This window comes from Aptenodytes patagonicus, chromosome 18 (genome assembly GCF_965638725.1).
Source record: "Aptenodytes patagonicus chromosome 18, bAptPat1.pri.cur, whole genome shotgun sequence".
In the NCBI taxonomy this organism is placed as follows: domain Eukaryota; kingdom Metazoa; phylum Chordata; class Aves; order Sphenisciformes; family Spheniscidae; genus Aptenodytes; species Aptenodytes patagonicus.
The window spans coordinates 2680998-2705982 of NC_134966.1; the positions used below are offsets into that span (position 1 = coordinate 2680998).

General features: G+C 48.0%; 1 protein-coding gene across 13 annotated transcripts in view; it reads left to right on the plus strand.

Moving 5' to 3' along the window:
• EHMT1 (euchromatic histone lysine methyltransferase 1) overlaps nucleotides 1–24985 on the plus strand; it is a 124942-nt gene that overhangs the window by 88656 nt on the left and 11301 nt on the right. For 11 of the 13 annotated variants that reach the window (XM_076355804.1, XM_076355795.1, XM_076355800.1 and 8 more), the window contains 15 exons: nucleotides 1551–1682; nucleotides 3618–3763; nucleotides 6468–6611; nucleotides 8177–8403; nucleotides 9134–9298; nucleotides 9807–9889; nucleotides 11469–11575; nucleotides 14161–14283; nucleotides 16729–16830; nucleotides 17586–17690; nucleotides 20364–20518; nucleotides 21354–21521; nucleotides 21908–22052; nucleotides 23029–23106; nucleotides 24283–24398. In XM_076355804.1, coding sequence (XP_076211919.1) covers nucleotides 1551–1682; nucleotides 3618–3763; nucleotides 6468–6611; nucleotides 8177–8403; nucleotides 9134–9298; nucleotides 9807–9889; nucleotides 11469–11575; nucleotides 14161–14283; nucleotides 16729–16830; nucleotides 17586–17690; nucleotides 20364–20518; nucleotides 21354–21521; nucleotides 21908–22052; nucleotides 23029–23106; nucleotides 24283–24398 — 1996 coding nt within the window. The remainder of the gene's footprint in view (nucleotides 1–1550; nucleotides 1683–3617; nucleotides 3764–6467; nucleotides 6612–8176; nucleotides 8404–9133; nucleotides 9299–9806; nucleotides 9890–11468; nucleotides 11576–14160; nucleotides 14284–16728; nucleotides 16831–17585; nucleotides 17691–20363; nucleotides 20519–21353; nucleotides 21522–21907; nucleotides 22053–23028; nucleotides 23107–24282; nucleotides 24399–24985) is intronic. The other 2 variants (XM_076355803.1, XM_076355806.1) reach the window with 1 other exon arrangement.

Below are 24985 nucleotides of genomic sequence, written 5' to 3' on the forward strand. Positions count from 1 at the left end.
GAACAAATAGTAGGTGGCTTTATACTTGTCGTGCTGGAGGAATATTTTTTTGTTCATGAACTCCCTTTATTTTAGAGTATCCAAAAAAGACCTCGTGGACTCATGTCCATGTGTACTCATGTCCCATGAGCTCGGGGAGTGTGGTTAGATGCAGAAGGGAAAGGAAGAACCACCCCAGAGTGGTGCTCAGTTGCTTTTGTATGGATGTTTGTCCAGCTGAATGGAATGTGCAGGTTGTCTTTGCTTAATCTGAAAGCACCACAGCGTTTGTAATGAGCTACCTCTGGCCCATCTCGTGGTGTGGATGTTGTTCAGGTGGTCATTCTTGTTTGACCTAAGCGACCCAGCACTCAAAAGAAGGTTTCAGTGGCCTTTGTCCTCTGAAGGCTGTGGGATGGGGAGAGCTGGGAGTGCAGGCTGGATCTGATTCTTCTTCTTCAGGAAAGGTAACAAGACAGATAAAAAAAAGTGGATAGTCCCTGGAGTGATGCTGTGCCTTCAGCTTTGTTACTAAGGTTTCACACATCCAATGCCATCAAAGAGTTTGTTCTTCTGTGTTTGCTAATTCTTTGCAAACAGGCCATTTTTTTATCAGCAGATTTGTGGCTGCTTCTGAGCTAAATGACCATGTTTCAGCCTCTGGTCTGTGCCTGGGGTTTGTCAGTCATCTGGCTTGCTCCTCCTCCTCCCAAGGTGGCCCCTTTCTCAAGAAGAAGTGCGGGCCATTGATTCCTTTCAGAGCAAATAGCTAATTCTTCATTTCAGATGCAGACTACTGGTCTTCCACCCCTTCAATAAAGGTGGCAGCCAGTCTTTCAGGCTAATGCAAGTCTCTTGGCCAAGCTCGAGTGGGAGAAGCAAACCAGGAGAGAAAGCGAAGCCGAGTGAGTGCGAAGAGATTGACAATTCCCATGAAGGCTCCGAGGGGTCCCCACGCAATCTCTTCCCAGTGAGGGATCCCCCACGCAATCTCTTCCCAGCAGCCGCTTTGGTCACTTAGAGCCAGAACTTGGCTTTTATGCTTTTCCCCTCCCGTTAAGCTGAATGCCACCTGTCTCGTCCTCTTCGCGACGTACACGATTAGCCGGTTCGCTCTGCCTGGCCGGAGTGTACCTGGAGCCCTTCGCAGCAGGTCGGAGGCAGGAGGATGCGCTGAGCCCTGGTTTCATCCTTTCCTTGTGCCATTTAAGCTTCTGCTGCCGATGCAGTACGGCAGCAGGCAGATGTGCCTTTCAGAGGCAGAACTTACTTGTCTCTCTTACTATTTTTTTTGTTGTTGTTGTTACCTACCTAAGTGGAAGTGGAAAATCTGTCTGATCAGACAGGGAAGGAAATAAGAGATCAGTCGTGCCATATATGCCCAGATGTTGCATTTTCATAATTCTATGTGCATCTGTACTCATGGCCTCTCTGAGGAGCCTGCATACAGCCAGCTCGCTTAAACATGGCCTTTACACCCGCACGTGCTTGCACGCGACTTATTTATTTTACTACTTTTTTTTTTTTTTTTTTTTTTTTAGCCGTGTAAATACGCGTGTGTTTCCATCTAGGTGCCGAAGCCTATAAACCACCTCTGGGAGGCAGAGAGGGCCCCGGCCAGGAGAACAGCATGGAGTACATGGAGGTGTCCCTGGATTCCCTGGATCTCCGGGTGAAGGGACTCCTCTCCTCGCCGGCGGGAGGTGAGTGGGTGCCGCCGGGCCGAGCCCCGCCGGGGCCGGGCCGGGCCTTTGTTCCGCCGGGCGCAGCCGGGGCGGCGTGCGGGGGCCCGGCTGCCCCCTGGCGGCTGCGGGGCCCGGCCCGGCCCGGCCCGGCCGCAGAGCGCCCGCCCGCCGCCGGGACCCTCTGCGCTGGGGGCGGGGATGGGGATGGGGAGCCCGGCTCGGGTGGAGCACGCTGGCTCGGGAAGACGGCCCAGCAAAGGGGTCCAAGGCGCTGTCCCAGCCCGCCTGTCCCACTCAGCAGCTCCCCTCCCTTCCTTGAAGGATGCTGATTTAGCGACTCCCCAGTGCCCCCCAGGATCCTCTTGTTCAGCCCCGGGAAGAGGAGGGACTAGCGTTGGTTCCTGGGTGCTCGCCCCCGGCCGCTGTTGCCAGTGCTGAACTTGCCTCGGATCCAGCGCCTCCTCGCTGACCTGGATCCATCCGTCTATCCCCGTCGCTCTTTCGCTTTCAAAGGTTGTCTGGCTCTTTTGATAGAGGCGCATCAAAGAGCGGGTGGGAGTGTTCACCACCAAGGGAGGGCCAGGATGGACGAGGGATGCTTTCACCGGAGCCTCTGGATGTCAAAAAGATTATGAAAGTGACAGCTCGGAAGGCGAGGAATGAGCTTTGTGATTTGTGGTCCTAGAAAAAGCTCTTAAACCTTTAAGATCTTGACGGGATTTTACATGAAAACTGCAAGGACTTTCCCTCTGCTTGTATGTCTTGAAATACGCCATCCCTTCTCCAGGCTTGGTCTTGCAACTTGTTGGCTAAAGGAAACTCCTTACAAGATGAAAGTGGCTTGTGCTCGGCTGATAGGGTCATCGCCATGGGCAGGATGCTGCAGGAGGAGTGCTGCCTTTGCCAGGGCAGCTAAAGAGGAATCTCCCCCAGGAATTCAGTTGATCTTTGAAACTTTGCAGCAAAATAACTCTCCTTTCAAAAGCTTAAAAAATAGCAGCGTGCTTCCTTCTCACTGGGACTCAATCCCATAGCAGGCTTGGGTAGGGAAAGCTTGGGACACTTCAAGGTGAACCAATCCAAAGGCAAATGTTTGAGGGTTTGTTTCTGTAATGAAAATGTTGCCAAGAGATGTTACGACTGTGTAGGATTAGAATAGGAGTGTAGGATTAGAATAGGAGTGTAGGATTAAAAGCAACCCCTTTGTCGTTAGGCCAGTGTATTGCAATCACGGGTAACCTGGTGATTGAGTTGAATCCAGAGGAGCCACAAGAACATTCACGCTGTGCCCCCATACCTGGCGGTAAGCCCCCTCAAAAACCATTATCCACCTTTAAAATGTTCAAAATCTGAGAGAAAGAGATGAGGAGAAGGCAAGAACATCTGAGCATCTTGCTGCTTTATTTTCCCTGGTTTGTTCTCTTTCCAAAATAAGTAATTCTTGGTTGGCTGAGACCAAATAGTCCCAGGAATTTTGTTTTCCCATCTGTGTAATAAGCCTCTGCAAATAGAAGTTTGTGCTTTCCTGATCTTCTTTATTTATCACTCCACTAACTATTCAAATCTCCAACTCCTAGTGGTTTCCTACAAATTTTCTGGTGCCAGAGCACAGTGTTGTGGGGCAGGTGGGGAGGAGAGACAGGCTGATAAAAATCTGTACCTCATTGTTGCTTTTCCTTGTTGAAGTTTTCTCAGAGTAAACTGTTCTTAACTTATTCTTGACTTCAGCACAGTCATCTGTAGTGTGGCTGGACTTAGAAAAGTACAGGATGCTTTTGCAAACTCCAACTGGTGTAAGAAACGGGTCTTTTTTACAGGGTTTAGGTAATGCCTTGAAAGGGTTTCGGGACATGGAATGGGAAGATGCAGCAGGACATGGGTGGTGTTGATGGACTGCATCCTTTCTCCTGGAAGAGAATTTCAGAGTTGATTTACTTGTCTTCTCTACTCCAGGTCTTTCCAATGGTCCTGAAGCAATGGAAGTAGATGGTCTCCAGGAAGTCCCCCTCTGTAGCTGTCGAATGGAAACCCCCAAAAGCAGAGAGATCACCACGCTAGCCAACAACCAGTGCATGGCCACAGAGAGTGTGGATAACGAGGTAGGAGCCTGTCTTTCAGCTTCTCGCAGACTTTTCTGCTGAGGACAGAGACATAAAGAATAAAATACTGTGCCGGGAACATGTGTCGGGTCACACAGGGGCTCTGCAGCCTGCTAGACTGGGAACCCACTGGTGTGCGGGAATGGCAGGGCAAGCATCTCACTCGCTAAGCTGAGGGCTCCAGCACTCTGCGTGTATCGCACAGTCGGGTTGAAGCCACTCGGAAGGGAGGAGGTGGCAGCTGGAGAGGCACTGGGTGGATCTCTCCTGCTTGTCCTGGCCTGTGCGGCTGGATCAAGTTGATGTAACAGGCACACTTCAGGCCAAGTGGGCTAAAACACATTAGCATGCATCAAAGTGAGAAAATCCTATCGGAGGAAGCTTGGAGCTGTTTCTCTTGACTACGAAGGAGCTGATGCAAACCTTTCCGTAGCCAGCTCTTGAGTTTCGGGAACTTGGCATGCCCTCCGCCGGCTCAGTCTGCCCCAGCCTTCCTCTCTCCTCCTCCCCCAAGAGGCTTCTGTTACAAAGCTTCCTATGTCCTGGCAGCCCTGCGCAGCCTCCAGGTCTGGCTGATTGAAAACGATTGCACTTGATGCCTTTCAGTTGAGCACAGCTGGGCTAGTTGGGCTCTACTGGTTCCAGAAGTGTGGAAGTAAGTGGCAGAAGTGACTCCCTCCCAGAGTCTGGAAAGTGAGACTGCAGGACAGGAACACACTCGCTGGATCCTCTTTTTACTGGGAGGCACGGGGGTTTCTTTTAAGCTTCAGCTGAGCTGCAGTCACACTGCAGCTCTCTGATACTTGCTGGTAGTAGGGCAAGGAGTGAGAATATCCCGAGTTCTCCTGTAGGATCCCAGGAGAAGGGTGGATGGAGGGAGAAAGGGATAATCAGGTTTGCAGCCCAGTTCTGCTTCTGTTAGTACGTGCTGGTACCTATAGAGAAAGGAATTTCCAAAGCATGGCAAAATTGATTAATTAAGGAGAATGCCCTGGAGACTTACAGGAGAGAGGGGGACCCCAGGGTTTTTAAATAAACAAAAGGTATATGAAAGAGTTCCTTCTTGCGTATACAGCGGTTTGACAGTTCTGTCCCTGGATAAATCAGAGAGAGGAATAGCAAAGGCCATGCTTTATGTTAGATTCCTTTTCATAATGGGATAAGGGACTCATAGATGTTATAAGGATATTATTCGTGTGAATAGTGGGTTCTCCAGACTGTCATGTCCTTGAAGAATGTTACAAATAGTTGTGAGCGCCCTGCTGCACTCTCTAATGGTTGGAAAATAGCAATTAAGAATTTTGTACTTTTTTAGAGTTTCTAACAAATAATATAGTGTGACATAATAATACAGGGACTTTCTCAGACGGACAGTGCAGCTTTTCACGTATTAATCAGATTTCCTCAGCTCATAAGTAAAAATCAGTGGAAGGGTCCTCTCCCGCCACCCCTGCAGCCCCTGGGTTCTGTGTGGTGACGGTGATCAGTCTAGCCAGGGTGTCACAACCACGGATAGACTTTGCAGCTGGAATTTGGGTAAGTTGAATCAGAGATGCTAGGGGTAAATGATGAGCCTAGGTTAAAATCCGTTCTCTTTTTCTGTAGGGGTGTTGATTCTGCAGGAGAAGTGGAGTTTAAAAAAATTAGAGAGAAAGTCTAGTTTTGTTGAGGAAAAGGCAGCAAATCAAACCTCAGCTAGACCAGAGGGACAGTCTGTTGGTGATGAGCAGGCACCGTGTTCCTGACTGACTCCTCTGCTCATGGTGGCAGCGCACAGTAAACCATGCACAGATTTCGGTAGGGACGTTTCCTTGTAGCAGCCTTTCATGTTTATATTTCTAGTTTATAAATGTCCTTTGCCAAGCATCTGGGGAAAGCAAGGTTATTATCAAGAGGAACTTACAGAACCCAAACAGCGTTGCGTCATGCTATCAGGTGGCAACTGGGATGTGAAAATGTCGTAGGTGTATGAATGGGGGCAGCAGAAGCAAGTGCTGATCCTTCTGACGCAGCAGAGCGAGTAACACTGATTGGGAAAAGTGAACCCCAGTTACGGAGCCTGCTGTCATTAACAGAACAAGGTGGCGCACGAGAAGACAGCTTTTTAAGCCCAGAGCTATACATTGGTGAAATCTTTCGGAAAACATGCTCAAAATGTGACTTTAGTTGAGCTCTCGTGAAAGCCTGGCTATTCATCCCTGTGGTCTGGGCAGGGGCCAGTGCTGGAACCAGTACAGACGATAACTTCGCTGGCAACGAAGAGCAATTATTTTTCCCTTTATCTTCCTGTGACTTATACTTTTGAACAGTAACAAGATTTAGTGCGTATGGTCTTGTTCTCTTGGTCACCGACACCCGCTCTTCCTGGCAAAAGGAGAGCGTATGTTGTGTGAGTCAGGCCCATGGGACTGCCCCTTCTGTGGCTGCTTGGCTGTTGCGTATTTCCAGTTACGATTTTTTTTTTCTTGCAAGGAACAAACGATTCGGGGTCCACATGCATGTTAGTTAGTAAATGATGCATTTCTTCCTGTGAGAGCAGCTTTCACAGCTTCCTGCTGCACTGCTAATGCTATCTGGCACACTTCTGAATTACTGTGAAAAAGCCAGGGCTCATCAAGGCAGTGTGCAAAATCTTCCTCCGCACAAGCACAGAGAGTGTTTTGGTCTCCAGTAATTTCATTTCCTTTAATTTCTCCTGTTCCAGCTGGGCCGATGCACAAACAGTGTGGTTAAGTATGAACTGATGCGCCCGTCTAACAAAGTCCAGCTTTTGGTGCTGTGTGAGGACCATAGAGGGAGGATGGTGAAACACCAGTGTTGCCCTGGCTGTGGATACTTTTGCACTGCAGTAAGTCCGTGCTCTCAATCTAGGGAAGGGGGTACCTGTCGCAGTAGCTGGAAGAGCTGAAGGTGGAGATGGTACCTAAAGGGGTTTACTGACTTCCTGGCATCAGCTCCACCTCGTTCCACAGCACGTCAGGTGGTGTTTTCAACAGGAATGTGTGTGAGGGTAGCTGCAATTGTCACCTTTATCTTCCTGGAGACCCCAAGGGGTGTTACTGAAGGGTTTTCACTGGGGTTTCACACGCTGGAAGTCTTGCCTTAGGAATTTCATTGGAACAAGGTTTATTTTTTTTCTTTCTCTGTACAGATCAATCACATAAAAAATTGTGTTAGTTTGGTTTGTAAATGAATCTGTGTTCACAAGAGTGGTTCTGTCCCCCGGTCTGCTCATGAGGGTTTAGACGGGAAACCTGAGTGAAGGCACTGGAACAAGGCAGTGTTTGAGATCTCCTGCTGCTTCTTCCACCTCTGCCACTGAGGCTTCTAATAGCGTTGGTCCAGTCCTTTAAGTCGTCAGCGTCCTAGCTTCCCTGGTGGTAAAGCTGAAAAACACCAATTGAGGGCTTCACGGGGTGATGGGGAGGCTTAATTGTCTGATGCTAGTGTTCTTCAATGAAAGATGCTACAGTAGTCTCAAGCATTATTGTAATTGTAATAAATGGAGCCATCCTGGGTTTTCATGCTGAGTCAAAGATCATTTAAAAGATAAAATCCTCAAAACCCTTAAAAGGCACTTTGCAAAGCTGAAATAGGGGTAATTAGATTGCTTGGGAGGACCGTGAATTCGGGAGAAGAGTGGGTTTTAACTAGCCTTTCCTTACATGCTCTTACATCTCTGAGTGACGTGTCATAGGTCACACAGGTGAATCTGGGAGTGTTTGTCTGTGCTATCCATCACTAATAACACAGAGCACAGTAGGGCTTCAGGTAGCACTAATAGCACAGAGCAATGAATCCTGGGGTACCTTCAGTTCAGTTCAGAGGACTTTGCTGGAAAGGGAAAAGAATTTTAAGAAAAGTTGCCGAAGTTTGTTGAATGAGCAGTCAGCCACATTATTGGGGTTAAACAGCATATGGGGCTGGTTCAAGCAGAGAAGTCGCATGCTTTAGGTTACATTGGGGTTAACAGCTGATTTAATGATATTCGCGTAGGTCCTTGAATGGTTTGTGCGCAGCTTTGTTAGGTAGTTTTAATGCTGGCTCAGCACGCAGGTCTGAAGTTTTCTTTTCCAGTTTTGGGGGCGTCCTTACAGTACACTGGCACTTCTAGAAACATAAGCGAGAACTTCAAGCGTTAGAGGAAAGAGCTGGATATTGGGACTTCTTGGTTCTGTTTCCCAAACGCAATTAAAAAACTTGCTTTGCAGTCCCTAATCAAGTGAGTTTTTTCCCCGTTACCTTGGTTTTGTTCTCTTCTAAAGAAGTGGCAGTGCTTGCTTACTGTATTGGAAGCGCCAGGGACAAGAGTGGTGGTGAATGAAGTGTTTAAGAGATCTGCGGACGAAGCATGTAGAACGGGTAAGGCACGTAGTGACCAAGGTGTGAATTTCTTCTCTGTGGTTTTTTTAGGGCACTTTCATGGAGTGTCAGCCGGAGAGCAGCATCTCCCACCGTTTCCACAAGAACTGTGCCTCCCAGGTCAACGACATGAGCTACTGCCCACACTGCGGGGAGGAGGCCTCCAAGGCAAAGGAGGTGACAATAGCAAAAGCAGACACAACCTCAACGGTGTCGCTGACCTACGAGCAGCAGAAACCAGCGGCTGTGGAGGGAAGGGCCGACACCACGACGGGGAGGTGAGCTTGGGAGCACGTGGCGATCTCAAACCTCACGCCAGACCGTGCTTTGCATTTGAACGCTTGTGCTCCTCCTGATGGAGCAAAATGCTTTCTGGTCCTGCTCTGACAAGCCAAACTCAGCTGCAGGAATCTGCAAGTGTGTTTTGTGTTGCTCGTTGCTCGTTTTGTGTTGGAGAAGAGTGCGACAACCACAGGGTGAGCTGGGGCAGAGGCTATGAAGATAGGAGGGGTTTAGGAGTTAAAACCATTCCTTCCACTTATTGTTAGGAATGGAGTAATAGCGGAACGAGTTGATGTTGCCAGGTCTGCTAAGTGACAGGGAAGTTCATGCAGTACCTAGTTGTAGCTCCTGACTTGCACCAATGGGCGCAAGTATAAAGAGAGGATGAAAACACAGAGGAAGACACAAATCAAGCCACCCCTGCGTTGAACAGTGCTCCGACTTCCTGTCCGATCTGATCTTCTTCTGGTGGCTTTTATGACTTGCCGCGTTTTCCTGGGTTTCCTGTAGCACAGAGTACATCAAAATGTAATAATAGGGTAGTGCAACTCCTTTTTGGGGCAAGTTCTTACCGAAAAGGCTGTAAAATAAATTGGTTTGTGTTTCGATTTCACTTACACTTATCTGTATTTAAAATCCATTTCCTTTCCTTCTTTGGCATAAGATACACACTGTTGTGTATTTTTAATGGTTGTGCTTTGGCTGTCTCTTATTTTTTCTCTTCAGTGGCACTGGGACGCGGTTGTCAGAGGAAGACAAGCCAGAAAGTTCGGCTGCTGAGGGGTTTGACATGGCTGGGTCTTCAGTTTTTCCAAAGCCTACTGCTAGTCTGACCCAGGGACCAGTTAAAGAAACTCTGGAAAGTGCCCTGATTGCCCTGGACTCTGAAAAGTAAGAAGACGACTGCTGGGTCTTTCCAGTTCCCAGCAAAGTTGCTTAATCTAGAGAAAACTGAGATTTAGCTTCTCTGGATTTTGGCCCCACTTAGACCTTTTTTTGTTCACTTCAGTCATTTGTCACCCCCAACAGATTACTGATTCAAGAGAACAGTTATAGCTCTAAATGTCTTATTGATTTGTCTGGAATATTTGTTTTTTTACTGGCCCTCCAACCGCAGCTGTAACTACTAGAAGTTCCCGTTTACAGTAGTAAGACCCAGAATTTGTTGATGAGCGGCACTGGATAGATATGGCCCTCATTAGAACAAGGCTGCCTGCGGTTGGAGCTGGAAGTTTTAAGACCTCCTTCTGGAGACTTGTTCTTGTGTTTTGCTGGCACTCTGGAGCTGTACCATAGGAACAGACTTTATCATACACATGGGGTAGCAGTGGGGTGGGGTGAAATGCCAGGAGTGTTCTTCAGTGAGTATTAATTATGCCTCTTTTCCCCACTGCTGCAGACCCAAGAAGTTACGGTTCCATCCAAAGCAGTTGTACTTCTCTGCGAGGCAAGGAGAGCTGCAAAAAGTCCTGCTTATGTTGGGTAGGTGGCTCTTTCCCAGGACACTGCATGTCTGGCAGTACTCCCAGCTCCTGCCAGGCAGCTGCCAGAGTCCAGTTCCCAGCATGGCAGCACGTCATATTCCCCACTGCCCCTTGTGAGTGGAGTTGGAGGAGAAAGCCACTTTTGCAAGTGATGTGTCATTGGAAATGGCTTCATCTTTCTGTGAAATGTGGACCTGCTCCCAACTTGTTTCTGCATTTGGGCATGGTTTTATCCAGAGAAGCTGTTCCTGTCCCCAAATGTGATTTTTCCAGTCTGACAGAACTTCTCCTGTCCGTGCAATGGGATAGTTAGGTATTTGCATCCAGTAGAGAGGAAAAAAGATGGGAATCAGCTTAAGGCGAGACCCATCAGCAAGACAGCAGGAAGGAAGAGCCCTTCAATACACAGGGTTTGTTTTGGGGCTACACAGTTGTCTGTCACCAGATGACTTTGAGCTGCTGAGCTTGTTTTTACCAACAAATATTCCCGAGGAATCTCCTGCTTTGAAGGACACAGTGTTTCCTTGGGATAATTTCCTTTCCACGCCAGTACTTTGCGGTATGTTTTTGGATGCTTTCTGTTCTTTTCATTTATCAGATTCTTCTTTTTTTTCTTCTAGTGTTAGCTTCATTGTTCGTGTCTTCAATAGCACAAAAATGTTATTCATTGATATTTAACTACGGCCTCATCATACGCAACATGTTATCATGTCCAGACATCTTTGTCTGGCTGTCATCATCATCTGTCAGTCTTTGCACAGCTGTGAGAATCTCTGGCCAGATCCTGAGCTCGTGTTAGGAGAAGCTCCATCCACTTTGTAGCCCTGTGTTTGTGGGGATGCAATGAGGATCGCTAATATTAATTGCAGTTAATAGTGGTGAGACAAAAAGGCCAGGTAGTACTGACTCTCTGTTGTTTCCAACTTCTGTGTTGCTTTAAACAGCATATTTTTTCCTTTTTATCCTTTTATGGTGTTCATAGAATGGTTTGGGTTGGAAGGGACCATTAAAGGTCATCTAGTCCAACCCCCCTGCCATGGGCAGGGGCATCTTCAACTAGATCAGGTTGCTCAGAGCCCCGTCCAACCTGACCTGGAATGTTTCCAGGGATGGGGCATCCACCACCTCTCTGGGCAACCTGGGCCAGTGCTTCACCACCTTCAGCGTAAAAAATTTCCTCCTTATATCTAGTCTAAATCTACCCTCTTTCAGTTTAAAACCATTACCCCTTGTCCTATTGCTACAAGTCCTATCACCAGTGGTGTTTGGTTTTGCTGCATTGAGAGATAGGGAATTGTGAATCTGAGGGAGACGGCCTGTGTAGAAATTGTAATGCCTTAAAGGTATTAAATTCCATGGTGTTTCTGAAGCTTTTGGTTTGAGGGCTGTTGCATATCGAATGTCCATGGGACTACCCTGAGAGCTTTCTGGCTTGAACGTGTAGTGAGTCATGAGGAGGACTGAGGATGGGCTGGGAACCCGTCCTTTAAAAGCCTTTAGTTGAGAGCTGGTTCTCCTGTTAGGCTTTTCTCTAATCTCTGAATTGTGGTTGAAAGCATCTCTGCTCTGTTTTTCAGTGGATGGAATTGACCCTAATTTTAAAATGGAGCATCAGAGTAAGAGAACCCCTCTCCATGCTGCCGCCGAGTCTGGCCACGTGGACATCTGCCATATGCTGATTCAGGTCTGTCTCCACTTATGTTCTTCTGTACAAGCAATTTTCCGTGGTTTTTGGTCTCCTGCCCCACATGGCTAAAGCACACTTGGAAATCAGCACTGAACCATTTCTCCTATAAAAACCTCCTTATTCTCAGGGTTTGCTGAGGGAGGAGTGGTGGAGGAGTAGCGCGAGGTCTTAGAGGACATGACTGAAGCCGTCTTTCTAGGCTGTTCTCCAGTCAAGCTTCACTGTCTGGGCAGTGAGCATGTGAAGCTTCGATGTAGGGCACTGTGGAGCATGTGGGAACCTACGTGCTTGTCCTGGCTTTGGCTGGGATAGAGTTAATTTTCTTCCTAGTAGCTGGCACAGTGCTGTGTTTTGGATTTAGCATGAGAATAATGTGATAACCCACCAATGTTTTAGTTGTTGCTGAGCAGTGCTTACACTAGTCAAGGACTTTTCAGCTTCCCATGCTCTACCGGCTGAGCAGGCTGGAGGTGCACAAGAAGCTGGGAGGGGGCACGGCCAGGACAGCTGACCCCAACTGGCCAAAGGGACATTCCATACCATGGGACGTCATGCTCAGCACATAAACTGGGGGGAGTTGGCCGGGGGGCAGCGATCACTGCTCGGGGACTGGCTGGGCATCGGTCGGTGGGCGGTGAGCGGTTGCATCACTTGTGTGTGTGTGTGTGTGTCCCCCGTTTTGTTCCTTGCTCACTCTCTCTTTTGTTGTTTTACTTTTCATTACATCATTATTATTATTATTATTATTATTATTATTATTATTATTATTATTATTATTATTATTATTGCTGTTATTTCAAGTATTAAATTGTTTTTATCTCAACCCACGAGTTTTCTCACTTTTGCTCTTCCGATTCTCTCCCCCATCCCACCGGGGAGGGGGCAGTGAGCAGGCGGCTGGGTGGTGCTCAGTTGCCGGCTGGGGTTAAACCACGGCAATGCCTAAGCACACGCAGCAGAGCAGTGCGCTGCCAGATGTGCCAGCACAGGCTGACTGCTGGCAGACTCCAGGTGATCTGCAAGCTGCTGCCAAGTTGCTCTTTGTAATGAACGCGGGTAGACTCTGGAGCCTGCAAACTAGCAGACTCTGTCTTCCCTTCTGTCAAAATCTGAGCAGGATGCCTCGCATGTGAAAAATGCCTCACATGTGAAAAGGAGAGAAGGAAAGATGCAAGTTTGGCTTATTGTCTGAGTTTTGGATTCTAATTGAGGGAAGGTGGTCAAAGACATAGGGGTGCTCTCGTTGAACCCTCTCCAAAATGATGTGAAGAAAAAAGAAGGCTTTAAAAAGTTAGTTTTTCTTTTTTGTACTGGCATACATCATCTGGAGTGACAGGAAGTATGTTTGGTTTCCCTTGTGTGACTGGGAAACCCTAAAAGGCTTTTGAGAAAGCAGCAATGCCACGTCTTTGAAAACGAGCCTGCTGGGTGCTGCATTTCAGCACCTGGACTCAGAGGCTTTCAAAGGGCTGTTTGAAGATGCAGCTATGGGCCTGCCCTGCTGCTCTCGCTCACTTTAAGTTACTGCACGTGAAGACAACGGAATGACTTGTATGAGTAAAAGGAGTAAAATTTGCGAGATATTACAAACAATTTGAATTGAGTGTCAGTAGGGTCGGTTTGTTTCCAAAATCCTTCATCTTTTTGTCTCTTCCCTGATGTCTGGCTACTGCAGTAGCACAGTATTTGGCTGGGAATGTCCCCAGCTTGTTAAACTTGAAATGCCTGTTCTCTGGTCTGGTTTAAATAGCTCTAGCTATTTAAAAGTAATCAAACCAAAGGCATTCAGTGGGTGGCACCTGGAAGCAATGGGGCTAACTTCTTGTGCCAGGTGAACCTGAGTCAGCGTGTCGCTGCTGTAAACAGGCCTGTGCTTTGCGTGTATGTATGCGTGCGTGGGCTGCCAAGAATTGTGCTGTCTCTGAGATTTTTCTTTTGGTTTTAAGTATTGGGTGGGTTACTGAGCTAAGCCAAAGAGTTAAAGCAGGCATGACACAGTAGTATTTTGGTCCAAGGCACTCCCATGTTGAACTGAACATATTCTCAGAGACCTCTGTAGAAACGTTACCATTGACTTCAACAGGAATACTTAGCCATTCTCCAGGATTTTTTTTACAGCTCCTACCTCTGTTGCAATCAGCAAATTGTTCCTACTGCTTGTGACATTGGGAAGAGCTGGTTGTTTTGTTCATTGTGTCCGTAGAAATGATAGACCAGGGAAAACAAAGCTGCTGGAAAAAGGAGGAGGCTGATTTTTCCAAATTGTTGCACAAACAATATCCAGAAAGTAGCAGTACAAAATGCATTAATAACAAGAGTTATTTAATACCAGCTGTTGGCTTCCTTATGCCCCGGTTACTGGCTGTAGAAGGCAGGAGAGAGGGCAGGCAGTGTGTGCCACTTTCCAAAACAGGTGAGGTTGGACTGCCTTCTTTCCTGTTTTTATTTCTTCCCCTCCCCCCCGCTTAATGTGGCTAAATTTCAGGAAAAAAACTTGCTACTAAATCTCTACTCCCACATCCTTCCTCTGCTAACCAGTAATGATTATAACTGTCCTTGTATTTACCTTGGCCTCTTAACAGGCTGGTGCTAATATAGACACCTGCTCTGAAGACCAGAGGACCCCACTGATGGAAGCAGCAGAAAACAACCATCTGGAAACTGTGAAATACCTTATCAAGGCTGGAGCATTAGTAGATCCTAAGGTAGCAGTTTATTCCTTTATCTTTTTCTCCTGAAGAAGCCTCTGTCCACCATTTCTTTCTCGATAAGTTTTAAGTCCTGTGTGGAAGTGGACAGGCAGAGGGCTTGCTTGTGACTTGCTTGTCTTGGGCGCGAAGGCTTGGCAAGGCTGTGGTTGTTGGTAGTATCATTTTAGTGGTGCAGTGTCCCGGCTGTGAGCAGTTTGGGGCAAGTGCTGCCACTTGCTACATTAGTTTGTGGCACCAAATGTAGGGGGTATTTGATTTCATATGGGGCCACTAAGTATTAATGTCACAAATCCATTGCAGTGAATTTGGAGTTTGATTTCAGAGTTTCCTTCTCTATAGACTCTAATAATGAGAATTTTGGGGCAACGTTTTAAAATGGGCTGGTAATTAGGTGCTTGCCAAGCCAGCAAAAATGACACAGGAAGCTTTGCTTTCCAAAGGACTGATGTGTGGTTTCTTGCAGTCACGCTGCAGTGGCAAAATTGGACCCCATCTTTAAACTCTACCCTTTAATTTAAACAAATACAATAAAATGCAGCTGTATGTTTGCGCTTTAGCATGCTCTGGTTGCTTTCCAGTCTTGGAAAATATACAGATCGTTTATTAGTCCCATAAATCAGATGCTATGTGGAGCACAGGAACCCTCCCCACGTGAACTTCTTATTGTTACAACCTGCTGCTCTTGGTGCGCTCCTCTGCTATTGCTGGGGAGTACGGGAGGGCCAGGATGCTCTTTTTGCGAAGGAGCTGGCAGGGCCGGGAGGATTGCACAAGATATCAAGTGCTGCCCACCCTGAGCCTTAAATGGATCCTTGGGAGCCTGGTTCTGAGCCGGGAAGGGGGAAAGGATAGGAAAGGCACGTGTGGGTTCATGCTGGCCACTGTCCCAAGTGTCTTGGACAATCCAGACATCTCTCACCTGATTTATTCCTGTGGAAGAGAAAAGAGGGGGTTTTTTGCTTCTAAAGGTAAAGGGAAGGAAAAAAATCCTGAGCTTGCAAAAGCAAATTAGAAGCCTGAGATCACGTCTGAAGTCTAGACTAGTTTATTATGTTAATTAGTTTCTTGCACCAAATGAGTAATTTTTTTGAAAGCAGCATCATTGCAGTTTAAAATCAGCTCCAGCCATTTGGATGAGAAATCCGGACCTTAACTGCTGTGGGTGTGTGCTGAGCCTGCCCAGCCCGGCCCTGCAGGACTGCTGGGTGAAGGGGGGTGCTGAGGATGGGGCGGGGGTGTGTGTGGGGGGCTTCTCAGATCCCAGAGCGAAGCTGTTGATCCTGTTAATAGGACGTAAAAAGCCCCACTCAAAACCTGCAGAAACTTTATATTAAAATATGCCTGTTCTCCATAGGGTTGAGAAGCTGCACTTGGCTCATGCTAATCTAAGGGGAAAGCTGTGGCATTATTCAGATGTGGCAGGCACTTATGGGGGTATAGAAACCCCTTCTTTTCCCCAAGAAGCCTACACAGTGTAATCCCTGACCTGAGACGTCCCATCCTTGCTCGGAGGGTTGCTCCCTAGCCCTGTGCCATGCTCTCCACTCGGCTCCATCCAAAAGCTCTCACCTCTGACGTTGCTTCCAGGGGCTCAGCAGGAAGGAGTCATTTTAGTTTTCAGTCTTTCATTTCCTCCTCCTTATTTCCTGGTCTCTGGGCCTTGCTATGCGCTAAGCTCTTGGGATATAAACGCCTGATAAAAATCAGGCTCCAGCCGCTGAGATCTTTGGTGTTAGTGTGGGAGTGTCTCCGTCATGACTCACAGACTGTCCATCTCCACCAGACCCTGTATTCTCAGCTCCCAAAGGCATTTTTCCTTTCAACCTTCACAGTAATTTTTTTATCTCCTATCTCGGCAGACAGCTGCAGGCACGCTGGAGACTTGGTCTCTTGGGAGGCTCCTAGCCCCTGTGCAGGACACCCCTTTGCTCTGCTGCCAGGTGCTGGGATAAGGCCTTGTGCTAATAAAACACAGCAAAAAGACTATAAATGGAGCATTTCAGGTTGAGACAAGGCTACTTTTCTGATGTAAAGTGAAAGCTCTGCCTCTGTAAGGGATTTCTGCCTCTCCTTGGCTCTCCAGCACATGGAGAAGAGTTGGAGAGGGTCTCTTGGGGAAGGGGAGCATCAGTCTGCCAGGGTTTGGGGCTGGTACCTTCCCTAGGCTTCGCAAAGGCGTCTCTTCCCGTAGCCTTTGCACTTGCAGCCTCCTACGCTGCACGGGTTGCACCTCTGAGCTTTGTGTGAAGCTCCCTCTGCTCCGTGCCGGCATTGGTTGCTGCTGCTCTCTTCCCTCCTGGCAGTGAGCTGGTGGCTTTTGGAGTCCTCTGCTCTGTCCATGAACTCCTCTGCTGTTCCTAAGCATCAGTGTTGTCATGCAGACATAGGAAATGCTGGGAAGGGATATCCCCTGAGCGCTTGTTCTGTGGTTGTGTCCAGGACGCGGAGGGCTCCACGTGTCTGCACTTGGCTGCCAAGAAGGGGCACTACGACGTTGTTCAGTACCTCCTCTCCAACGGGAAGATGGATGTCAACTGCCAGGTGAGGCCTTTCTGCGAGGGGCAGCAGCTGCTTTTCTCAGGTCAGGGACCCGAGTCTCAGCAGCGTGCTGTCTGCGCAGTGGTTACTCAAATACAGTCCTGCTGCTGGGGGGCACCTGAAAAACATTGTAGGACGACAGTGCCGTGGGCATCCCAGTCTGCCAGAGAAGGTGATCCCCTCCACTGACCTCATGGAAACTTCCCTTCCGTGTGCCTTGATTTGCAGTTTCTCCTTGACCCTGAATTTGCTGGTGGAGCCTGTTGCTCAAGGGTGGGATCATGGACATGCTGTGGGATGGGTCGAGCCTGGCACTCGCCATCGCAGAGCTTATCTGTTGCCGTTGGGCGAGGCAGCGCTGCATCAGGGTTCCTTGATCTGGGGGAAGGCCAGCTCCCCCAGGCTGCTCAGGGATCTTTATAAGAGCTTTTACACAAGCTGGATGTTCGTTGTGCTGTTTGGACAGTCAGCTGTATTTGAACGCCCTGGAGATCCATTGCCAGTGTGCTGAGCTGCAAATAAACTCCAGGCTGCTGAGGCATGTTGGTTCGAATCATGCTGGGCTCTGCAGGACCCTGAGGGACCTCTCCCTGCAGCAGCATAGACTCAAGGAGAGTGATGAGGCAGACGTGGGGAGGGAAGGGGTCTGTGGCTCCCAGGCAGGGTGCACCCTGCTGTGGCTGCCAAGGGGCTTGTGAAGCCAGCAGGAGACCGTCGTGCCCGTTCTGCGTGTCTCACCCTTTCCTTTCCCTCCCCAGGATGATGGAGGCTGGACGCCGATGATCTGGGCCACTGAGTACAAGCATATTGAGCTGGTGAAGCTGCTGCTTGCAAAGGGGTCAGACATCAACATCCGTGACAATGTGAGGTTCTTCCTGGAATCCGTTTCAGAAATTAGCCACAATCTGTGTTTAAAAACCAAACAAGCCGAAGGAGGCAGATTTTGGGCTCAGTGCAGGGAGGTGCGGTGGTCCCTTGATGCAGGTGGTTTGGGGCAGTGTCTGATGGGGGAATTTTCCTCCATATTCTGGGAAGAAGTTTACAAGCTGGCAAGAAGTCCTTTTCCTCCAGCTCTTCTGACATAGCCCATAAGGATGCTGTATGTCATGCTGCAGGCTGTAGTCAGCTCTGTGCCTCGCTGCTTCTAATCTACGTGGGTCTGCCATGCTGCCACTTGGACACTGCACCAGGCAGATCCCCCTTGAGTCCAGACTTACTAACTCCACGTTGGTCACGGGCCGGTGTGCGTTGGGCATGGGTTAGGGCCATCCTGCGTGCCTTTTGGGGGGCACAAGCTCGTACTCATGTTTTCCAGATGGATTGTGCAGACGCTCTGCCAGCAAGTATCACAAGCCTGGCTTTTCCTAGGCATAACGGGCACGAAGCCACCACTGTGGACAGATTGTGCCCAGGCTGGTGGCTCAGCGTGCTGGAGCTGGCTCTTGGTCTGCTCTTCACCTCCGTAAATCCTACTCGAGCGGGACATACTCTGTACTTGAGGGAGTCTGACTCCAGGTGGAGTCCCTGGGAGCTCTGTGGGCCTGGCGGTGCTGCGTGTCGGGCTGTGATTTTCAAGTAAACAGAGAAGATACAAGGGAAATGACTGGGGAAAAAAGGAGAGAGCTTCCAGGCTTCTGTTCAGGAGACTCATTATATCAGCACTGCTCCTCTTTTTTTCTTAATAGTGTTTTTCTCATTTTTTCCTTTCTGTCTCTAAGGATATTGAAATCCCAGAAGTACCTGCAAGGCAAGCTTCGGTGTGAACCGGGGTGTGTTTGAGCTATTCCAGGCTTTGGCCTGTAGATGTGAGATAGTTTGATAAATGAGGGGTAACTGGCTTCATTGCTTTCTGCACAGAGTTGTTACAGCAAAGTACCTACCCTGCCATCAGTTTACCGTCCAGCGTACCTCATGGCAATGTATTTTCTTGTCCCAGGCTCCTAGTGCTCTTCTGACTCCAAGGGATATAAGCAGCTGGTTTGTATTTGTCTCCTTAAATGCCTCATTTTGTGTCTTAGGTGCTAGCAGGGGTAGGTGTTGGCACGTTTGTCTCGTGGGGCTCAGAAAGGCTCCAGCTGTTCCCAAGGAGTCGCTGTCCCCAGTCTGAAAGCCCCTTCTTGGTCGGAGCCTCTATTTCCTTGGTAGCTTAGATAGTTCCCAGGCAGGTCTGGATCTGATACTGTTCCTAAAAGCAAAAGTCAAGGCGAGAGAGGGGGCTTTTTGGGTTGTTGCATTGCTTCAGAGCCCTAGCGCTGACTCTGAACAAAACTAACCTGTTTGATCTGTCACAGATGCTTTTTGGCTACCAGTTACAAGATCACACGTTAAATGATGAAAATCAAATCAGCTCAGTCAACAATTTACTTGAAAGAAAAATATCCTCTTAGCAGATGTATGTATGGCATATCCGTTACTGTACCTACATTTGGTGTCTCCTGATTGCGGTCATTAAGAAGCAATGTCACTTGTGCTGGGAAACATCGTACTCCGGGAGAAATGCTTTTGATTGTAATTATGCTGCTGTTAGGCAGTAGCCGATGCAGGGCAAAGCAGCGAGTCTAGGTGTTTGTAACCTGTCTGTGCAGCAGCATGTGCTGTGCAATCGACAGGACAAATTTTTTCTGTAGATTGGTACGTGATGCTGATTAGGGTTTTTTTTCTAGACGTTACCATAATGGGAGGCAGAAGCCGTATAGAAAGAAGTCTCCCCACTCCCTGGTGTATGTCAATAGCCTCCCCATTTAAGGAATGATCTAAGTTAAGTTGCAATGGCTAAAAGATGTGCTTTATTTTTGCTTTCAAAAAAAAAAAAAGAGAAAAGTTAGGTGATCATTACTATCATTGCGCTGTTGTAATCGACGTCTTTAGAGCTTGTCATGGGGAAGGGTTCGAAGTGTGCTGCAAATTGCACTGTAACAGAAAACAGAGTATCATCGCTTAAAATATCTCCATCAAAAAGATGAGTGTTCAGCTATTTCTAGTGCTGCTAGTGAGAGATGAGTACATACAGTATTTAAGAGATGCCTGAAGTCGGATTGATTGCTTTCCCTGTGACTCGTGGTTTGCTTTCTAGCACCTTCATATACCCTATAGCTTGTGCTGTGCTCTTTTTCTCTTAAATTTTGTAGCACTGGGAGACACACTAGCTTTCCTGTCTGTCTGGGCTGGGGAAGCTCATCTTCTAGCCTTTTCTAGCATGTTTGTTCTTGTCTGTCACCTCTCTCGTGGATTGATCCAGACTTTTGTGGCTTAGAGACAGACGATTTGCCTGCGTGTATAAGGAAGGCGATGGACCGCTTTGTGTGCAGCCTCCCCGTCTTCGGTGCACGGAGGCGGCTGGAGTGAGAACTCCCTGCTTGTCTGCGTGGAGATTTCCCTGCCCGCCCTGGCAGTCCCAGCCAGAAGGAACAATGTAGGGAAGGAGACTGCAAGCCACATGTTGAATGCTGCAGGTGTAGAGCTAAGGATGGTGAAGTCCCAAAGCAATAGGGTTTTAATGCACTAAACAGCCTCTACTCTGTTTTCTTTCCCTCCAGGAGGAAAATATTTGTTTGCACTGGGCTGCTTTTTCTGGCTGTGTTGACATAGCGGAGATACTGCTGGCTGCTAAGTGTGATTTACATGCAGTGAATATTCACGGGGACTCGCCCCTGCATATTGCAGCCAGAGAGAACCGCTACGAGTGTGTCGTGTAAGTACAGCTCCAGCCCCGCTGCTTCTTTCCCTTCCCCTGGTCGCTCCCTTCTCTCTGAGTGCTGGCTGGCAGGCTCGGGAGATCCTTTGAAATGCCTTTGGCATTTAAGCACAAAAAAAAGTTGGGATGGAGGGCTTGTTTCTCTATTGCCCCGCTCCTAGGGGCAGTGGGTCCGAAATACTAGCTGCTGCCAGAGCTGGTGTAAAAAAGATCAGAAAACATGGGGTGGTCCTGGAGTCTTGGGCAGAGGGCTTGAGGGGCTGTGCTCAGCCTGAGCTTCCCAGCAGAAAGGCGTCAGGCATCCTTGATTAAAGCTCTTTTTTTTTTTTTTTTTTTTTTTTTTTTTGCAACTAGCCTGGCATAATATGATAACAGGGCTTTTCCTTTGCTTCATCGCTGCTATGAATAAAGTCATCATGTGTACTCACCAAAAGCTGGTGAATATAAACACGGGCCAAGTCCAATACCAGTTTCCCGTGGGACTCTTCCATTTCCAGCCTACTCTTCCCACCCCATATCTTTCCCTGCCAGAGAGAGTTTCAAGCCTGTCTGAAGTTAGGCTGGTACCAGCAAGGTATTTGTCATGCCTGAAGCAAGGCGAGGTTTGCCCAGAGCTCTCGTGAGTGCCTAGAGCTCCAGTCTGTGGCTTCTGCCAGCACCTTCACGTAGAAGGATTCACTGAACCATGCTTAATAAAGAAAACTCAGGTGATTATTCACTACTACAGATTCTTCCTTATCCCTTAAGGGCTGGCTGGAGGATGTGATTCAGCTCATTTTCCCCCCGCGCGGTTTTTCTTGGGGGATGCTTATCCTTTCTTGCTGTTTTGCAGTCTCTTTCTTTCCCGTGGCTCGGATGTCACTCTAAAGAACAAGGAGGGTGAGACTCCACTCCAGTGCTCCAGCCTTAACTCTCAGGTCTGGGTGGCCCTACAGATGAACAAGACTCTCAAAGAATCATCTACTGACAAGCCTGCCCAGATAGAGAAGGTCGTGAGCAGGTGAGAATCTGGCTGGCTTTGCTTGTGGGTCATGAAATAGAGCCCTTGCACAGGGGAGGCTGAGGGCCTGGTTTAAGAGAGGACTGTAAGTGCATGCTTAGGTTTTTAAACTGGTGTGAAGGTCAATTTGAGCTTAGCAAGAATTAAGCACATGCTGATTCAGACTGTGGTTTGTAAATTCATCCTCCAAATGGAAATATTCACAAGCACAAAGAACAATCTGTAAGGCAGGGTGGAAAAAATGAACTCTGTTCTAGCCTGAATTGCTTTCAGGCTTTGAATGCTTGGTGATCAAAGACAGTAGTTCTGCCCCAGGATGGCATTTGAATGGCCCCTTGGTCAAGGGAGCTTTTCTTCTGTGACAATTCTCTTTCTCCCACTGACAGAGACATTGCCCGGGGTTATGAGCGTATCCCAATTCCCTGCGTCAATTCAGTGGACAGTGAGCCTTGTCCTAGCAACTACAAATATGTTTCGCAGAACTGCGTCACCTCCCCAATGGACATTGATAGAAACATCACTCATTTACAGGTGAGGGATCATGTGCACCCACGTGTTTTTTCCTGTCCTGGTGTGTGCATTCAGGGATGTTGCAGTGCACTGCACCTCAGAACAGGTTTTGCATTCAAAATGGGAATGTCTAGTCCTAATATTGCCAGCTAAGGCTGTAGTCCTAAACTCCAGCTCTTGCTCTAGGAGATGGGATTATGCTTTTCTTCCTTCCTGAGACTTAGGCTAACCTCTGTGTTCAGCTGTGTGCTTGTAGCATCAGCCATCTGGTGCTGGCTGATGTGGCTCCCCTTTATCCTTTTCCTCTGTTCTGTATCTGGAGAGTTAGTGAGTTGTTGAGAGACCTTCCTCATGCTGGCTTCCTACTGACTGCAGCATCCAGGCCAAGGTCTTTACTGTGATACTGGAAGTCCTTGAAGGGGCTGGGTTGTGAAAGCAGAGGTGGGGAAGCATAGGGTGAGGGTGACCCCTCTCTGGGCACAGCTCTCAGATGGCTGAAGTGAACTTCCCATGCCTAAGCCCTGTTGTGCAGAAGCTGGTGGTGGGACCGTGTTGGCTTGGGGAGTGCTGGAGAAGCAGCCAGCTGGAGCACCCATGTGGGAAGAGGCAAGCAGCAGGGGAGGACTGAGACATCATGTTGCATCATCTCCTAGCTCTGGTCCCTCCTTGGAGCTTTCCTTGTCCTTGAGCGTGGAGTACAGCTCATAGGGCACGGAGGAAGGTTAGTAACACAGGGGAACATCCTCTCATGAGAAATGAAGGTGGCTCAGTATGGGATCCTTTCCTGCAAGTTGGAATCTTTTGACGTTCCTTGCACACACAAATAAGGAATGGGGTAAAAATGCCACTGAACCCATGAGGCTGGTTATCTTTCTGGCTAACGAGCTGCAGCAGGAGAAGGCGAAGACTTGTGGTTTACTTTCTGACCCAGTCACAGAAGTTGCTCTTTCAGTTGTGTGTGAGCAGCGTGGAGATAACCCCTTTTCTTCTCTTCCAGTATTGCGTATGTATAGACGACTGCTCCTCCAGTAACTGCATGTGTGGCCAACTCAGTATGCGCTGCTGGTATGATAAGGTGAGGACACGGAACCTCCTCTTGGGTTAGACCAGTGTTTGCGAGCTGAACTTTGCACAGTTCAGGGTTTATAATAGTACCTTGGAAACAGGTCCTTGCACAGCTCCTCTACTTTTTGTTTTAAAATGCCTAAAGTTGTAGTCTCAGCTTTGAGATGTATGTGCTAATAACAAAATGCGTACTCAGGGAAGCTTTTCTAGTGTTACTTACTTGTGTTACTGTCATGCCAACTGAGCCATTAATTATACCCATGTGATACAGAGCATTTAATAATCCATGCGTGAAATCAGCTTCTATTTCAGAGCAACATAGAAATGCCGTAATATGTAAACAAGGGGAGGGTAGTAGAGAGATTTTTTGCCTGCTTTTATTTATTATGATCCTTCTGGATGAAGGCAAAGTAAAGGTGTTTTAACCACAACATTGCTGGAAGCTTGGTTTGTTTTGGTTAAGTATGCTTCAGTCCTCCAGGGAGGTTTTGAGGCTAATATTTGGACAGGTTCTGCTAAGATCAGAAGTTCTGTGAATCTCTGCAAGTTTTTCCCAGGGGGAATATTGGCATCTTTCATTGCTTTGTAGTCATTTTATTTACATGTTAATAGGTGATTACATCTTTCAAACCTTAAAAGCCGAATTTGTTAAATATGATGAACTGCATCTATCGCTTCCTTAATCCTATATGGTTGGTAAATAATTGAATTGTAGCTTTTTTGGGGAGTGTTATTTGGGAAGATAATGTGTTTCACAGAACTTGGGTATATTGGCCTTTTAATCTGGAAGTTTAGGCTTTATTCCAGAGACAGACTAAGCATCCGCTTCTCCCCTCCAGCACTGCAAAATTATTATAATGATGATGCACACCGGTTTTTTGCACAGCACTGTAAGATTTTATTTTTGGTGGTGCATAGGGTGATGTCAGGCAGCAAAAATCTAGACGGTGTCTTGCTGTTTATCAGCTGTCGGTGATAGTGGCGAGTGTGCCACTGTCGGGGTAGAGGAAAACCACTGCAGAAGTCGAGGTCTGACGCTGGTTTTGGGGAGGTCGGGGCATGCCTCCACCTTGGGGTTCTCTGGCCTGTTTTTATACTCAGGAATTTCTGCTCTTGGCCTGCCTCTGGTTTGGAGGGGTCACAGGAATAGACAACTAACCCAGTCTTGAATGCCTCTCCTCTTCAGGACGGCCGACTCCTGCCTGAATTCAACATGGCTGAGCCGCCGCTGATCTTTGAGTGTAATCATGCGTGCTCGTGCTGGCGAACCTGTAGGAACCGGGTGGTGCAGAATGGGCTCAGGTGAGAAGGAGGATCCAAACGCAGCTTACCTTGGCAAAACCAACAGCAAACTCATGAGCTTTTTGGCTCTCTAGTCTCAGCTCACTCATAAACCCACAAAACCCAGGACTTTCCAAGATGATACAGAAGTTGGGGCAGGTGCCACCACGCAGTGGTGGGATGCGAGTGGGTTCCTGTGTGCTGCCGGTGGGAATGAAGCGGCAGTGGGTTGATGAGCTCAATTAAATATTTGCACCCTGCCCCTGCCGCCTTCACGTGGGAACTGCGGCATTCTTTCATCAGCCTGACCATAAAACATAGAAATGGCTTGTGGGTTTGCACAAACAGCCTAGATGCAACTTTTCATGTAGAGATCTGTGAAGAAAACAACAGCAACAGAAACTGCAAAGCTTTGATTGAGAAGATCTTGTAAGTTAGCAGTCTATATTAGAAATATAGGCCAGCATGCCCAGACTTGGCTGCTTAAAATTTCCAAATTACTGGCATGACTCCCCCTGAATTGGATACCTGAATACCTGCTGGCCTCACTGCTGCAGATTAGGCTGTTACGATTTTGGTGCCAGACTAAAAATGTAAATGTTTTGTTT